At 38.6% G+C, this 18252-nt stretch overlaps 1 protein-coding gene across 1 annotated transcript in view; it reads left to right on the plus strand.

Moving 5' to 3' along the window:
* cntn3a.2 (contactin 3a, tandem duplicate 2) overlaps window positions 1–17000 on the plus strand; it is a 33166-nt gene extending 16166 nt beyond the window's left edge. The window contains 10 exon segments of the mRNA XM_063878722.1: window positions 1219–1336; window positions 5910–6068; window positions 6958–7107; window positions 8182–8252; window positions 8912–9146; window positions 9644–9753; window positions 11195–11381; window positions 11590–11702; window positions 11865–12033; window positions 13177–17000. Of these exon segments, the coding sequence (XP_063734792.1) occupies window positions 1219–1336; window positions 5910–6068; window positions 6958–7107; window positions 8182–8252; window positions 8912–9146; window positions 9644–9753; window positions 11195–11381; window positions 11590–11702; window positions 11865–12033; window positions 13177–13274 (1410 nt within the window). The 3' untranslated portion in view covers window positions 13275–17000.
* Window positions 17001–18252: the final 1252 nt, after the last annotated feature.

Genomic DNA, 18252 nt, shown 5'->3' on the forward strand with positions numbered 1-18252 from the left:
CACCCTGGTATTTCTTGGAGAAATGTGCTGTGGTTAGTTTTGCTGCAATGGGTGTGATACCATCCTTTTTTTGCAATTCTAAAAAGTCTCCTTGGAGGCATAATAGGCTGTGGAAATGTGCACATGTTTAAAAAGAAGCTCTATTAAACAATTCAGCCCCTCTCCGCTTCCAATAGTACGTTTATGAATAGGACCATGGTAATTCTATGTCAAAATACACATGAAGACCATCATGTAGTTATGCCTTAGTTGCTCAGCCACTGTGACGCGTTTTCCTCTTATTGAGTGCCCTTCCCTTACTCAAGCTCATCGTTCTGAAGTCATCTAATTTTCAATACTTTGGTTGCTATTGAATTCTTTTCAAATCCTATTTTGACATAGCTTGCTGCTCCATAACAGAAAGGAGATACTTATTATTAGAGGTGTCTTGGCAGAGCCCCAAATGACAAAACACCCTCAGATCTTTAGAGATTAACCATTCTTCCATGTGTGTGTTTGACTGACAATGTTCTTATCTATGAAGAGACTCCCCCAGAAATGCTAGAATGTCCCCAGTCCAAAGAGATTATCAACTTAACTTTGCTGCTTCAAGGAATATAATTTCCATAATTAAACCACGTTGGCTCTACTGCCACATTTGCCTGCCAATACCAAGAGAACAATTTCACCACTAATATGCCGTTTGCTGCTTACGGGTGTCCTCTCAGATGAGAATCTAGAGGGCCTTTTTTTCCTCTCCAATCGAGCAAAAACTGGCTGAGTTCAAACGTGATAGCTCAGTTGTGTAATTTCTTGCAGCGGGTCTTGAAGGCAATGAAGATGACCTCTGCAAAAAGCGATGGACATAGCAAAGGCCTTGTCAGACACAGGAATTCCATTTGCGGCATTCAGCTTTTGTGATTTTTGGCCGTGATGGTTTTTATCAGGACTCATCTTGGACAGAAATGTGCGACTAAAAGTCACATTCAGGATGTTTTCATATTGCGTACCTTTATGGCTGTGACTTCAAAAGTTGTCAAGACACACAGTATGTCTAAAAATATCTTCGGTGTTAAATATCTTTAAAAACAGGCTTCTTGCAAAGTTAAATAACTCAAAGATCTGCAAACGTTTTTTGGCTGCACCTAATACTGTATATGCTTCGCTGCATTATTTAATAAGCTGTCATAGGGTCTGTTATCTTTCATGCTACATAAAGCTTTCTTTCCCCCCATGTAGAGAACAGCAGGGGATCTGATGATCAGGAACATTCAGCTTTACCATGCTGGCAAATATATCTGTGTGGTGGACACGGATGTGGAGAGCCTGTCAGCCGTGGCTGTATTGATTGTCAAAGGTAAGAAAACCTCTTCTCTGCTCTGCAGTTACTAATTAAATCGGGGCTTACAGCCAGGATTGTTTTTAGGTTCCTCTTTTAAAAAGAAGGGGAAATAAAAACTCTACACTTAACTGTAAAGGGTGGACAGTAAATGGACTGCACTTATATAGTGCTTTTCTACCTTAATGGACAAAACGCTTTCCAATTTGCCTCTTGTACACCCATTGACACACACACACACACACACACACACATACACACACACACACACACACACACACACACTCACTCACACACACACACACACACACACACACACACACACACACACACACACACACACACACACACACACACACACACACACACACACATTGGAGCTGCCATTCGAGGCTGGCCTGTCCTTCGGGAGCAACTTAGGGTTCAGTGTCTCGCTCAAGGACACTTGGACATATAATAGCTGTAAAGTGGCTGATAGATGTAGCCAACAGCCAACAATAAAAACCATGTGGCAAAAAATAAAAGGAAATATATATTTTGGAGACATTATATGAACATACTTTACTGAGAATATAAAGACTGCTTGACTGCCAGGGCGTATAATGTTCACTTAAGCTTTTAAACTCAAATGGTTTGTTTCCAGCCGGTGATTGCAGTGCAACCAAAATGGCCATATCCTCATGAAAATGATTCTGGATGTCATCACAGAATCCACAGTTTTTATGTCCTGATTATTTCTGGTAGCAGTCACTTGATTACATCAAATAGAGGAGGCTTGCTTTTCTTATATTGCTTTCAGGGGTATTTGTGGGAGCAGAGAATTTGAGGAAACTGTGTGAAAATGTTCTCTCTCTCTTTTTAATGACCAATTTTCAATATTGTTGCAATGTTCTTGACAGTACAATGTTTAGATGCCTGTCTGTGCTCACTCATGCAATATGTAGGGCTCCGGAGAGACACGATTGTCAAGAGCTACATTGGGCAGAACAAAATAGAACAACTTTTGTTTTGTGTTTCGGGAGAGGCCGATTTATGTTGCTTGAGTGAGAGGAGGGATGTTTCTGGCTTCGATCGATATGTCAAATAGCCCAGAAAATTGACACTACGCAGATATGTTAAATGTCAGATGAGGTAAGCAATGAAATTGGTGTCAACATTTGAAATAGTTGAATCCATATCTTTATCTTCTAAGCACACCCACCAGTGACTCAGCCTACAAGGTTAAAGATCTTCTAAGCAAATGGCATTAATAAGCACTCCTGTGCAATTGGCTGAGGACTAAGTGGAAATAAGGCTGTTTTTCAAGCAGAAGCAATATCAAGGCCCTGGAAATGGATTGGCTGAGTATTGACTGGAAAGAAACATGTCTGTGATTCAGATTGTGCATTATTTACACTTCCTGCTCACGGCAGCTGTCATGGATGTCTCATTGCTTGGATCGAACAGCTCCAAATGTTGGGCGACAAAGCATGAAGCCAGATAGAAAACCATTCATGGGGGGCAGAGAATGGATTCGCTTGATCACAGCTGAAGACCACTAACAAACCGACAGTGATCACATGGTCCAGCTGGGATTACCCCCACTAACTTTATACCTATGACCAATAAAGGACACATTTTTTCAAATGATATTCAAAACACCATATAAAGCATAACAATGATACAATCTATAGTAATCTAGTTTACAGACACTAATGCCCAGGTTGGGCGGTGGTGGCGGAGTCCATAGGGGCTTGGCTTGGGAACCGGAAGGTCCCTGAAAGACCAAGTGCTACCGAGTTGTCCCTGAGCAAGGCACTGTTTCCTACACTGCTCCCCGGGCACCTTACATAATGGCAGCCCACTGCTCCTAACACTAGGATGGGTCAAATGCAGAATGTACATTTCTCCTCTGTAGGATGATGGGAGGGGAAATGTAAGCCAAGGGTATATTCTATTCTATGTGGTGACACATCCATCTCTGAGTTGACTGCTACTGCATCAGTATAGTGGTAACAGTCAATAGTAGTACTCAGATAATACTTATGTAGTGTATAATACATTATTGTTGGTAAAAAAAACCTCCATACAATGTTCTACATAAGTTTAAAGTAAATTTCCATTGTCTGCAAAACCTTCATTATATATTAAATGATTAGACTAATATTGTGTTACGTTCTGATCCATCACAGTTTAGTAGCCTGAGATTTATCTAGTTTTAATTACTTTATTTACGGTATGGTTTAGTGTGTAGTGGTTTCCATTCCCAAGCTGTGGGTCCACTACAAAGAGTCACAAGATAAATCTAATGGGTTGTGAAAATATATATGTGGTGGAAAAGAAGAAACAAATGAAGAACTGCTACATACATTTTTATTTTTTTATGTGACCTGTTTTTGGCTAAAATATATTGTTTAAATTTAACCATCTGAGTCACTCTTTTGGTGCAACTGCAAACTTATTTTACTCAATACATTTATTGAGTAAACATATTTAGTGACACATTATTTTCATAAAAAGTGTCCCTGTTTGAGTCTAATTAAAAGGGAACATGCTGTATTTATTGGAACTACTATCGACCAGAAAATTGTCCTGGGTTGTGTGCATTATCCAAAGCAATGAGGATGCTGCATCTGGAGATGTTGCTTTGATTCTTTTAAATTGTAATTTTTAAAAGCCGGGAGAAACCCATTAAATAATCAATTCTTTCTAATTTATTATGGGGTAGAAGCAAACATCACAGAGATGGATAGCTCAAGACTTGACAAATAAAACCTTATCTGCTTTGCTATATATACTGTGAGAGTGTAGAAGAGTGTCTGCATTTGCATGTGCTCAAATAAATGCTATTTTAAGGTTAACCCAACAATTTGAATAATGCATCACTCATTTAACTGTGATAATAATCGTGCCAGTGTCATTGCGCTTGCAGTTGGTGTGAATCACAGCAACACAGACAAACTTTAATGATCATAATTAAAGTAATGTCGATTATTGGTGTTATTGGCAATAGAAACATATATTGCAATCATATAATATTAGCCGGTGACAGTATCTCAGTGATTTTGAGTGCTGTCTCCTGTCTCGCTTCACTCCTCTCGCAGCAGTGAAGGTCAATGATAATCGCTCCTGACACAAAGACTCTTGAGTGATCATCTGGGTTCTTGTTTTCCACAATGACAGAGGGAAATGCTTTAGATCCCTCTCCATGATGCCTCGCAAACACTCCACCTGGTGGTGTTGGTTACGGAGAAGGTCATGTTATACCGAATACATCATGGCCATTAGCATTCAAACCGCTTGGTGAGCACTTGAGCTTGTTTGACAGTTGCATTATCATCATCGTCCTGGAAGACAGTACATAGAGAAATACCACTAATACACTCAGTCAGTGCAACACAATGTGTTTTAGCATTATTATTACATTATTTTTATCAAAAAATATTATTTTAATTCACTTTTGACATGTGCAACTCTTTATATTGCAAACTTGGGAAATATTTAATTCAGATCAAAATGATATCATAATGTCTGTAATTATTCAAAAAACAGCCAGATAATTATTTGCCCCGTGCCAAGTTTGCAACAAAAGCCCAGACAGTCTGTCCATATTAATAACAGATTATTTCAACACCCTGAAGACAATGACAGCACCCTCGTGCCTCGGCCAATGAAATATAATTAAGAGGATAAGGAATTGATCCTTGATTGTGTGCTCCTTAATATGTGTTACTGAAGCCAGTGTATTAAAGGTTTTTTTTAATCAGGAGCTGCTAATGAGTTTTATAAAGATCGATATCACTAAAGCCAGGGCTTTAAGGCTAAATGTATGTGGGCAGCATGCTCAATGCTTCTGTAAACAAAAAAAAATGTAGTTCAGCACTTCCTTGTTTTGCATAGATGCATTTATTACATACATCACAGGCATGCTGCATGAACTATTGATTTTTTGTTAAAATAATCATTAAACGCTTTAATAATTAGAATATTTTTGCTTCACATTAGAAACACTACAGGGGCAGTGTGAGCAGAGCTGGGCGAGTTATTATTGTGCGGTCGGTCTCACAGCTCTCTAGTGGTCCATTATTTCTGATGGGCAGACAAGTTCATTAGAACCCGGAAACAGTAGATGAAGCCAAAGTAAAACATCACACCGCTTAATTGGTAGGATAATGAAAATAAATGATAAAACTTGGGTTCTTCAGGACTATGAGCCCCCTTTTCATCTTTTACCTTTCAATTTGACTCGCGGCATCTAATTACGTCTGCTGTTTTATTGATCAATTACCAGGAAGACCATGAAAGAGAAGGATTTCAAGTTTGTTGAATATTAAAGGAGAAAAATCTTAAATTAACTTCTAATATCTTTTAAAGGGCAAAAGTATTCAGACTTAAAGCTGTTTGAATAGGGTTTTCTCTCTCTAATGTGTATTCCAAGATACAAAGGAATAGTAATCAGTTTTTGCTCTATAGAGGTGTTCTTTTATGCAAATGAGGATGCAGTTCATGTTTTCCTTGCAGTATGTGCTGTGTAGCATCCATATTCTGCCGTCTGGTGTGTGCCTCTGCATGTGCGAGTACCTCATAGTGTCTGTTCCTGTGATTGGGCCAGGCTCCCCCACTCCTCCAGACTCAGTGACAGTGGTGGAGGTGACAGACAGTACAGCCCAGCTGGCCTGGAGTCCCGGTAGAGACAACGGCAGCCCCATCAGCAATTACCTCATCCAGACCAGGACTCCCTTCACCGTGGGATGGCAAAGGGTTAACACAGGTAGGCGGCACTTGAAGATGAAATTTCCTCTCATACCACATGTGATGTTACTCCGATAATTCATAGATCCCTGCAGGGAAATACTCTTGACTTCTCTCTCCGGCTTCAGCTGGGAGGTCAAAGCGTAGGGTCAGCTACAGAACGAAGGCTCTAGAGAAGGAAGGGATTCGGGTCTTACTCAAGAGAACTAGAGGTCATTGCTGCTGCTTTTACATGATCTCATTTAAACCACTTAAATGACCTTTACACCTGACCAAACCCTTTAAGTCAAGTTAAGTCTCTGTGGTAGACGTATTACTTTTGCTCCAATGGAGGGGGGAAAGCATATATTTCATCTTCTCTGGACACAAGCTTTCAATTTACCAGTATATTAGACAGTGTTCATTGCGCAACGGAAAACTCTAAATGAGTGACAGCTGGCTTAAAAGGTAATCGTTTTTTGGCATCTTTCAGGTCCTTGTTTCGTTTGTCCAACAATAACTTTGGCTTTTTTTTCTTTTGCTTACTGTACCTTTCCTTACTTTTGTATCTCTACATTTCATTGATTCTTAGTGATTGGGAGCAATGAGTAAACACATTGCACGTCATCAAATGAGGTCCTACAGTCCTGTGTATCTTCACATTTGTATTTCAGTGTACAGTTTTTTTTTAAGGTTTTGATGCCCAACACAAGATAAGGAAAGAACTGTGTGACAGAGCTTTGACAGTCTAGACTCAAAACTAAAGCTGGATTTTTTTTTTTCTCATTTAATTATTTTGTAAATATGTCTAGATTTGGCTATCTTGTTTAAGTTTTTTTCTTGCTATTATTTGTATTCATATATATATATATATATATATATATATATATATACTCTATATATACTGTATTATTTCTATTTTATTTCAGTCCCAGAGATAATCGATGGAAGCACACTGACAGCCACTGTAGTGGACCTTAACGCGTGGGTGGAGTATGAGTTCCGTGTTTTGGCCAAAAACAGTGTTGGGGTCGGAGAACCCAGCCCTGTGTCGGTCAAGACCAGGACAGAGGACGCAGGTACAGTAAAAGCAACTCACTTTACTAACATAATTACAGTCTTAAAATGACACTGAAAACAACAAAACAACAAATCAAAACAATTAAATCAAACACATACCTCTTGATAACACAAACACACAACTTTTGTGAGCTAAAATAAAAAAACACATGTTGGGAATATAATAAAACAAAAGAAAGTAAAAGAACAATCAAAGAGAAGAAAGAAAAGTTTAATACTACAAATGTTTGCCATTATTGTGCGGAAACAAATGGACTATCTCTGAGGCTAAATACAAAGAGCAATTATTTAGACTCAAAACCGTATTTTCTTTTTTAAGTAAATTAAATATTTTCAACATTTCTATTTGCAGTACATAATACCAAAATAAAGTGATGTTTAAAAATCATTCCAAATTGATTGATGTTGTTTTATATGCTAATTTAAGGGGAATCACTACAGGTGAATAAGTGAAACTGGAAAGTTTGTGTATGAACGTGCTTAGTATGTAGTTGTTTGAGTATGACAAGAAAATCATTTTGATTTATATTATAAAATTTCATACATTTGGAAAGACACTACAGGTAAATCAGAAAAACATCTTAAGTAATTGACAATCAAATTTCCCAAGATAATTACGATGACTATTGACGAGTATGACTATTATTTTTTGTATTAGAACTTTTCTTAAATGTTATGTTTGGATATGCAAATGAGGCATTTTCTAATGCTTAGTTTTGGTGCATTTAGAGGAATTATAAACCTATCCTAGTATGAACATAATAAAAATATTGTTTCTGTCTGAAAGAAAACAAGTAAAATATCACTCAACTAGTGCAAGAAAAACTATGATTTTTCCTGAAGTGTTGCCCGGAACACTATGATCCCAGCCCTGTGTCAATCAAGACTAGGGCAGAGTACACAGGTACACAAAATAATCCCTTTTGTCCCCTAAAATCGTTCGTCCTGATCAGGTACAAACTATGATCTGCAACAAGAAAAATGTCATTCTACCATCTCTTTTTGTAAACTTTCTCAAGCCTAAAGTGTTTCTCATACGGAGGTGTGAGTGATGAAGCTCACTGTGTTTGCAGTTCCTGACGCGGCGCCAGGTGACGTGGGTGGAGGAGGTGGGAGCAGATCAGAACTGGTCATCACATGGGAGGTAAGTCATCAGTCTTATGTTCTAGTCTGTTATTCAAAGTGCCTGCAGTTAATCTTTTTTATCCTTCAGTGAGGTGCTTAATATTTCACGCTAAATCAAAGTCTCTGCTCTGTTTGGCTTCCGGGTGTCATAAATTTGAGTCAATTGAAGTCTGGCGCTGCGGTTGTTGTAATTTCTTATTTAAAGAGTCTGCGTGTAAAGCAGCAACAACGTACACACAAGCAAAACATTTAATCTGACAGTTATTGTCATTTATGAGGATTGGATTTTTGGTAAATTACTGCTCAGCAAAATCTGTGAATGCTCAAATCTAGCATTGAAGTAAATCAGTTCAAATAATAGAATAATTTAGATATTGAAGAAGCCATTCGTTGTCTAACGCTATCTCATTATATTCGATTTCTCATTTCATTAAATGCACAACAGACTTTTCATTTTAAAAGCTGCACGGATGTTTTGTAATGAGCTTAGATTTTTTTGTAAATGACATTTTACTGCTCGTTTCATTTCGTCAGGTGGGTCACAAAAGCAATTTGTGGGTCACGCTCTTCTTTTGGCACCATGAGAGTGGGTGGTGATTGTGTCAGCCCAGCGGTGGGATGAACATGAGAGGCTTGTATATGTTTTAATATCACTATAGTTTTGTGTTTCACTCTCAGCCTGTCCCTGAAGAACTACAGAATGGTGAGAGCTTTGGTTACATCATTGCTTTCCGTGCCTTTGGAGAAGTAAGTTGGACCCACGTGGCCACCTCGGCCCCCGGTGCTTCACGCTACGTGTACCGCAACGAGAGCATCGCGCCCTTCTCTCCATTTCACGTCAAGGTTGGCACTTACAACAGCAAAGGACAGGGTCCCTTCAGCGCCGTTGTCACCATCTACTCTGCGGAGATAGGTAAGGGAATCGGCGCGAGTGGTGTTTTTTTCCAAAGCTACAAAGCTCTCTCTGTTTTTGAAAAGGACAAAGAGCATGAAAAATGGTTTTGTTGCACCCACTGGGCTTTAAGCGCTTGATAGATAAAGAGAAATGCTGGAGGATTATTATGTAGAAATCTTTTTACACAGTGGAATTGCCAAAAAAATGTGCAACGCGTTTATGTAAGGACAGGCAGATTGCCTACAAATATCACCACTCATTTGAATGGCTATTCTGAAGTGAAAACCGGTTGGCATTTAGATCCATGCTGCCTCTCAACGCGCTGAGAGGGGGTCAGTGTGTAAAGTACTGTTGTTCTATTTACCAGCGGCACCTGTGTGTGATGATTCATCCAAGTAGAGATCAACAAGAACACAGCACTGTCATAAATGTATAAATCGAAGAGATTTGTTCTGCTTGTCTCCGTGCTGTTGGAAGAAGACAGCACTGCTCAGTCTCCTGTTGTCTGTTTTCAGAGCCAAGCGGGGTGCCAGCAGGAGTTTGGGCCAGAAGTGTCTCTGCCTCTGAGATTGAGGTGAATTGGCAGGCTCTCTCCTTCACCCCTGAAAGGGTTCTGGGCTATGAGGTACATTTTACCCTTTTAAATGGAAATAGAAATCAAACACACAACACAATTCAAATGCTTGTCATCACCACTGTTGTACCTCAAAAAGCCATCACTTCCAAACCCTGTGTCACCATGGAAATGGCTGTTTCAGTTGCGAGACCGTTAGAGCCAAAATTATACAGTTCTTTGTACCAACACGATGGGAAAACCTGTCGGAGCGTTTTCAAGAGAACAAAACGGGAAAATTGCATGTCCACATGTCTTTTCAAGCTGCTGTCAGTTATAATGTATCATGATGCAGACCTCATAATGGTTTGTACTGCAATACAAGACCTGGTGTCAGAGTGCCAAGAAATGCCATCACACCACACCAAAGACTTTGTAGAGGAAAAGCTCCTCTGATTGTTGTTTTTACCGTCAACAGAGAATCACCTTGGGAATTAATCTTTATTCTTTCATTGTTCACTAAATAAAATAGGAATATTAAGCTTATTACATATTAAAGCCAAAACAGTTGTTTTCTATTCTTACCTTCAAAAGTGGGACAGCCTGATTCGGCTGACTGAGTCATCAGGCTGATCAAAGGGCTGTATTAAAAGATGCTGTTGTTATTCTTATTCTCAATAAAATCAAAGTTGTTTTAATATTTCCACCTGCACAAGTGAGCTTCTGTGCCATTTCAATTCAGAGCTGTAAACATCAGCTAATAATGATGACATAAAAGAAAGATGGGTTGGAGGATGTACTTCTTTTTAAGCTTTATAATCAGTTTGATGGTTAAAGAGAATGAGTCACTTATTGGTAACTTTATATTTGATCAGTTACATTTTCATTTCACTCATTATGAAAGCAAAGATTAATGTATTGTAGTGCTTTCATAATGAATCCATTCATCGGGACAGAGAAATCTGGATTGGTCATTTTGATAATGACATAGCTGTTCATCAGGCAGAAATGCAAAACCTCTCATATGAAAGCATGTGATGCTTCTCTTTTTCACAGGATTGTAAAGGAAATACATTCGGTTTTCTAATTATTAGTTTGGAACGAATAATATTTTTGATGGTGCAACATTTGAGAAGAAGGCTTATAATTGGATTTTGTTTGTTTATTATTATCTAACATAATATATAAGTTGCTCAGTCAAATCGGTTGATGTATCATAAAATAATCTATTTTCACCCTTTCAGATGTATCTGAACATAGTGAACAACAGGAGTTGTCAAAGTACAATTATACAGGCTTTATATTTCAGATAAAATAAATAAGGGTTATAGAACCTTTTTAAAATAATTATTTATCACCACATTGTCATCAAGTCATCAAATACAACTACAAACACTTTATGTGCTGTGTGTGATCAAACATGTATAGTAGTGGTGTAGACATTTTGCACCAATCAAAAGCAATATATCATGGTTGAATAAATCCCAGATACCGCGCTCTCTGTCTGAAACAGGTGGCATACTGGGAAGATGACACCAAACCAGAGACCATGGGGAAGGTCAGGGTGCCTTGGAACCAAACCTCGGTCACAGTGAGCGGCTTGGCAGGAAACACGCAGTATTTCCTCACAGTCAGCGCCTTCAACACAGCAGGCACCGGCCCCTTCCTCCCAGCAATCAATGTCACCACAAAAAAACCACGTAAGTTGCAAGACACATTGCTGTTCGGGTGATTTTGGGTCCAAACAGATTATAATTCCAGTCAGGTGGCAGAATCAAAATATATACTTCTAAAGTCATCCTTTGAAGTTGCATCATTCCTTAAGAGATGATAATTCTTGTAGATTGATTTGGCACTAATATGTGTCTGTGCTGACATGTGTAAATTATTTATTTTGATATCATGCAGCACCCGCCCTACCGCCACTGAATGTGGAATGGACACTGATAGGCTCTCAGCTGTCTCTTTACTGGGAACCTGTGGTGGCAATGGAGTCGGAGTCAGAAGTTACAGGCTACCAAGTGAGTTTTACTTTTTCAATATGCTCTACGTTAATATGTTGTTATTATATTATAAATCAGACTGTGAAAGAGTGAAACTTACCTGTGTGGTGGCTCACTCTAAGCTGTCAGGCTGTAAGTTCACATGTTTAAAATGTGTCACCCGATTTGCTCCCCATTCAGCTGTCATACAGGAGGCAGAGGCTGAAAGAGGTATACACACTGACTACAGCAAATTCAACGGCAGAGCTGACCCTCCCAGAGGAAGATGACGACTACATTATCCACATTCAGACGCTGAGTGAAGGAGGGCTTGGCCCGGCCTCTGACCCAATACGAATCCACCAACTAAGTGAGTTTGTTGTTAATGGTTGTATCACTAACATGGTTTAAAGTTCAAGGAATAGCTTTTCAGATGAACATTATTTGTGTTAAGCCGTCACTGAAATATGCTGATCCTTCCTTGTTTGAGAGTAACACAACAGAATAGCAAGATTTGACTCCGGCACCTCGATCTCTCAGAGCTGCGTTTGCTTTTACTACTAACCCTCTCTTGTAAATGAATTCCCTTAGCACTTTTTAAACCTTGCAGGGACATGTTGTCCTCCGTTGACTTACCATTACTTGTGTCCCCAGCCACCCTTGTTTGGGCTCATCCCTGCTTATGTTTTGCAGAAATATGCGGAGAAATATATCTCTGTTGCAGAGGTTGACTTCCTCTTTTACTAGATGCTATTACTGTCCACAGGGACACCAGGGGGGGCTCCTCTTCTGCTCTAAATGCTAATTTGCATTGTTGATATTCTGTGTTGAATCCCTGAAAACAGCAGTTGAGACAGAGAGAATTCCACGCTGGCTTTTCTTTTAAACCTCATTTGAAAAGTATGCTACTTTTTTTCCCAGAGATTCTTTGGATACTGCAAAGAAAAGCATGTTTGCAAAACACATTAGCAGGCAAAACAGAGTGCCGTGGTGCTGTGTTTATAGAAAGGGTAGCTCTGCAACATCAGAAGTGGTTCAGGAGATTTCTTTTGCATAAATAATATATACTTTTTCCAGGAAAGAGTTTATATAGATGTAATTAAAGGAAAATAGTCAGTGATCCATAAGAGCTGATTGAGTCACTTAAATCATACATAAGAAATTAGTGATGAGGGAAAACTGCATCAGGCCTCTTGTCCCTTTATAGTCCCTTAATATATTTTTACTGACAAACACAGTCATTAAAAATGGACATAAATACAATTTCACCACATTATAAGTATCCGTGTGAAACATCCATATGCATGTTTAATGATTTGGAAATGTAAGTATCTAATTTTCATTTAGAATGTTTTTTGCAATTCTGTTTTCAGCTGTGTCTACAGGTAAGATAGCATATAGCTCAAACGTAAGATAGGGAATAAAATGGATGTCCTGAACTGTTGGTGCTGCCGTCTAACATCCACTTCCTCCAGCAGGTTTCACATCTTGTTTGTGTGTGTATGTGTTGCAGGTATGAGTGCCCGCGGATCGAGAGCCTGGAGTGCAGACACCTCCCCCCTCTCCCTGCTTCTGGCCATTGCAATATCAACATTCAGGTCAACATCGTGACACAATGACAAACTCAGCTTTGTTTTTTCAACCTTCTTAATGGTTTTATTTTTCTTGAATTTGTGAAAGTTGCTGAGATGTTTCTTTCTCTCATTTTTGGAGGTGACCACATATTATTTTGCAGTGGTAGATTGCAGGTTTGAGGCAGCACAAAAGTGGAGCATGCTGTCAGGCAATTATTAACAGTAAATGAGCTTTTTTTTTTAAAACAATGCTCCATTTCAACTCTTTTTTTTTCAACTCTAGATTGATACAGATGCCTTACTTCCATCCATGTGCCAAAGTAGTTTCAGCCTTCTTGTTGTTGCTAAGATAGCTACATGCTTTCCTCAACATTTTATCCCTCCTTCTTATTGTTGAAGGTCTTAGCGTACCTTGCGGAAGGCCATGATGAGAAGTTGTATTTTGTATTTCTGAATATTTTCAGTTTACCTCTCCACATATGAATTGGCGAGTAGGAACATGTCCATTCACCCGTGCCCGTGCCTTTGGAGATGCTTGTAACGGCCTCACTTATAGACAATAGTCAGTGATGTTCAGTGTTTCAGAACATACTGCAGCCGCCTCCATCTTATGTGCTCCATTTAAAGTTGTCCCAGATGAAACTCATAAAACAGCTCAGAGTGCCGGTGTAAGCCATTTACCTTTTATCATTTGATTGTGCAGAGCTGAATGTGTACCGTGAGGGCTCGTACAGGTTTTAATGCCTCAGACCAGTTATTTTGATGGGCTGCTGATTGATGGATTGGACTTTACTCTGCACTCACGAAGATTACATCTGCCTGTATACAGGAGTAGTGGGAGAGGTATATGACTGCCAGTGTATTTCCGTTAACACTAATGCTGAAACAATCACCAGAAAACAATCAACAACAAGTCATTGAAGTCATTTATCAAGGAAAAATGCCCAATGTACTCAACTAGGTGTGAATATGAATTCAATCCATTTGACGCCCCAAAATCCAACTTGGTTTTATTCCACTTCATACCATGGCCACATGCCAAACAACTGCTATATGTCTATAACATAAAGATATTATTCAGTCATTCAGTTACTTATACAACATATTTTTCCCCTGACTGTTTTTATAGTAACAACAATTAATATCCTAACATTTAAACAATCATAATATAAAAAATATATACAATCCGCCTTCCTACACAAGTATATTTCTCATTCCAAGAATATTTTCACTGATTGCACTCAAATAGCAAAGCAACACATTCAATTCTTAAGAATTCAAAAGAGCATTTGAATACCATTTGAGAGGTGAATAGCTATTTCTAATCACTTCAACAAAAGTTTCACAAAATAATCAGATTTTCCAAGATGTACCCCATAGCTTTCAACCCCAAATATTTCAGCAAACATTTTGGGTTATCACGACTAAGGTTCCTTAACTACAGTCAGACATCTTTGGTTGTGTCAACTGTACCAGCAGAACTGAGTAAATTTCAATGTCTTTTGAAAAATGCGATGTGGTTAAAAGATTAGCTTAGAAAGTCTTACTTTAACCTTGAGATAGGATTTTCTCTGCATTTATTTAAATGTCAAACAAACACCAGTGTTTTGTTTATACTGCCCCGTTACTAGACACAAAGAAAAAACTGTTAGCCAATTAGGGTCCGGAATAATCCGTGGCCATGGTATGCATGGGATAATATATCTGGGTTTTGGACTGTTGGTCAGACAAAAAAAAAGACGTGTATTTGAAAACATCTCCTTGGGTTCTGGGAAATTGTGACGCTAATTCTTCTTAGTTTTCTGACATTTTATAGAAGAATCGATCAATAAATAATCATTAGTTGGAGCCTTAGTTTACATCCATCTGGGCGACACACAGTAGTCGTGCCAATCATTGTGCATAATCAGCCATCGCAGTCAAGATGAGGAGGGATTTAAAGTGTTGCCAATTGTGCCAGTCTGATAATTGAAATCTAGCCACCAGCTTAGACATCATTTGGCAAAATGTATGGTCAGCTGTGTTTTAATACTTTGTGAATCTGTCCTTTCTTGTCAGTTGTATTGGCTTTTTTATGTGGTATGTGTTGTCATTGTTTCCTTTATATATTCCAGCAAAAACCCCACGGCTCAGGTATTCAGACCTGCTTACCCCTACAGTACCTTTCAATAGCCCTAAAGTGGCAGGAACAGATATATCAGTTACGTGTCAGCACACAACACAAGGGTCCATTTAACAGACTGACTTGACGAATGGAAAGCCTGATTTGCGCCATGATTTAGCAGACATTAAAACATCTTAATGAATTAGAGCAAGCCTGAGGGGCTCCTGTGGGAAAGGGCATAGGAGTAATGGTACTAATGACACCCACACAAGACAAATGTATCAGGATTTAGGGAGGACTAAATCAGGACAATCCCATCAAGATGACACCATGAAGATTCAAGGGTTTGTGGTTGTGTGTGTGTGGTTATTAGCCTACACTACAGTGTGTTTGCAAGAAACCTCTGCTGTATGGGGAGGGAAATAATTTCAACTAATTTATTGTACTTAACCCCTGGTTCAGGGCTTTGGGCACCCAAAGCATGTGGACATTCAAATAGAGTAATTCAAGGTCAATATGGGCAATATGATTCATTGTAATTAAAATCAAATTACAATGAAAGCCAGTGCAAAGGAACAAATGGACCCAAGCTTCATAATCCAGAAGGCCAGGGCAGGTACAAGTCTGTTTTTCTATGTGTAGACAAAAGGCTTCCTTTCCTCGATGAGCATTGAAGACTTTCTGAAAGCAGTCTTTGAATCCTGTTATGTTGTTTTTGTGGCTTTACGTGTGGTTAATCTGTACACATCTTTCATTACAGAATGACATTGTTAGGCTAACGAATGTTTACACATGAAATGCATCTTTTTGGCTGATTTATTGATTATATGACCTGAAAAAGACAACCTTACGCAGTTTATGAAATTGTGTCTTGGGTACATAGAAGCATTGCCAACCTCTTTGTTTTTGTAACGTATCAGTACTGTGGAGATGTTTTGATTTTGACTTTAATTTTCTCTTTTTTTTAATGTTTGATATTGTTCTTGATTGTTTCTTTTTATTTTGTTTCTTCCAAAATTTCTGCACAAAGGTCAAGTGTTGCTTTAAAATAACAATTAAGAGCCAGTGCGATTGGATCTGTCTTGCGTTCATACAGTAAACAGTACATTCTTTATGTATTTTGTTGTGATTTGAAGCAACGCCCCCAACTGGGAGACCAAACCGTGGTGTCCTACTTCTAATAGTAATTTCCTTTCAAACCCACAATCTGAAATATACATGAGCAGAGAGAGAGAGTGATTTCTAAGCAGCTGCTATCACACACAGCCTTTTGGTGCAGTGACACAAACACTACCTGTTACAAGGTAGTCAACCAGTGCACAGTAGATAATATAAGTAGTATTATCTACTTGTACTTCTTTTTATATTATCACAACTTTACAATTTTCTTGCTACTTTCAAGATCAGAAAAGGCGGAATTAATTGAAAATAAATGAGTTACCCAAACATTTGTGATTCGATAAAGAGTGTGGAAGAAATACAATTAGAGCTCTGGGTGACAACGCTTGGCCTTTCTGTTGTGACTCCTCAGTATTTTGATGTCCAGGTGATCTCCGTGAGATCGTGGCAGTAACATTTTCACATTGAAAAGTCATCAGCTGATCTTGATATGCTGAAGCTGTGCATGTATGATATTGTTTGGTGCATTTGTGTTTTCTAAATGAGGGAGTTAATAAAAACAATTCACTGAGGATTCGCTCTTGGATTTCTTTGAATTATGAGTGGCACACTGTCATTTTCAGCATCAGCAGTTTTAGTGTCTTTTACTGCAGGAAGAATTTGAGTGCTACATTGAGGCACCATCAAAGCTATAAAATGCATAATATTATGAAAAAGCATTTAAATGAGGGTAAATGGAAGAGGTAATGTCCTATTCGGTGGATACAGAACACCATTTCAAAGACGTTGGTCCATAAACTAATTGTTTATCAAATAAGGATTATCATCACAAATATTCCAAAATTCCAAATCTATCTAAAAGAATAATCTAAAACGAATATTTCAAGTAGTTGGCTTTGTGCAGTAGCTTTTGCAAAGAATATATTGAATAATTTCTTTGTGTTATTCAAGCATATAGCTTCTGAACTTCGGATGCCTTCCACTAAAAAAAGGGAATGACATGGAGAGTTACTGTGAAATATTGATTGAGCCAGTGTTGCAGATATGCTTTTAAGATAATAAGAGAGAGAGGACCCTGTGAAGAGATCAATAGGGAGGGGAAGTGAAGAAAAGCGAGGTTTCTCCCTACACACCACAGATCATCCATAATGAGCTGGTGTGTCAATACTTCGGCAATGGCTCTTGTCATGATATTGACCGCTGAATCACAATACTAGGCTACTGTAACTTATTTTTACACCAGACAATTAAGGGAGGGTATTTATATATGATTAATATCCCCCGGTATACCCACAACATCACCTCTAAATGCAGATATTCGAATATGGTTAAGATTGCTCTTAGAGAGATATTGGCTGAGACATGATTGGTGTATATCACTTCTTCCTATAGCCCACCAACACGGTGCAGATCTGGTTTAGTTGCTGCATATTGTATATATCAACACTGCCCCCTCATGGTACCAGCATTCTGGTGCAACACTAGGGTAAGGTTGGATGGGATGGGTGAGGTAAGGCTTCTGCAGTGTCACTGCATTGAACGAGCACACTGAGGACCAGAGCATGGCAATGCAGTGGAATAATGATTCATGACCGATCATGATTTGGATCACAAGCTAAAAGAATCCGCACAACATAGAACATAGAAAAACATAAAGCAAACTTAAAATGTAGCAGCATTCTTACATACCAACAACAAATAATATAAATAGGTTTAGTTGGGAATCTAAACATATGTTCAAGCAGCAATATGTCTCTTATTCTCAAATAAATTATAGATAATATAGTCCGTC

Source organism: Eleginops maclovinus, chromosome 1 (genome assembly GCF_036324505.1).
Source record: "Eleginops maclovinus isolate JMC-PN-2008 ecotype Puerto Natales chromosome 1, JC_Emac_rtc_rv5, whole genome shotgun sequence".
Taxonomy (NCBI): Eukaryota; Metazoa; Chordata; class Actinopteri; order Perciformes; family Eleginopidae; genus Eleginops; species Eleginops maclovinus.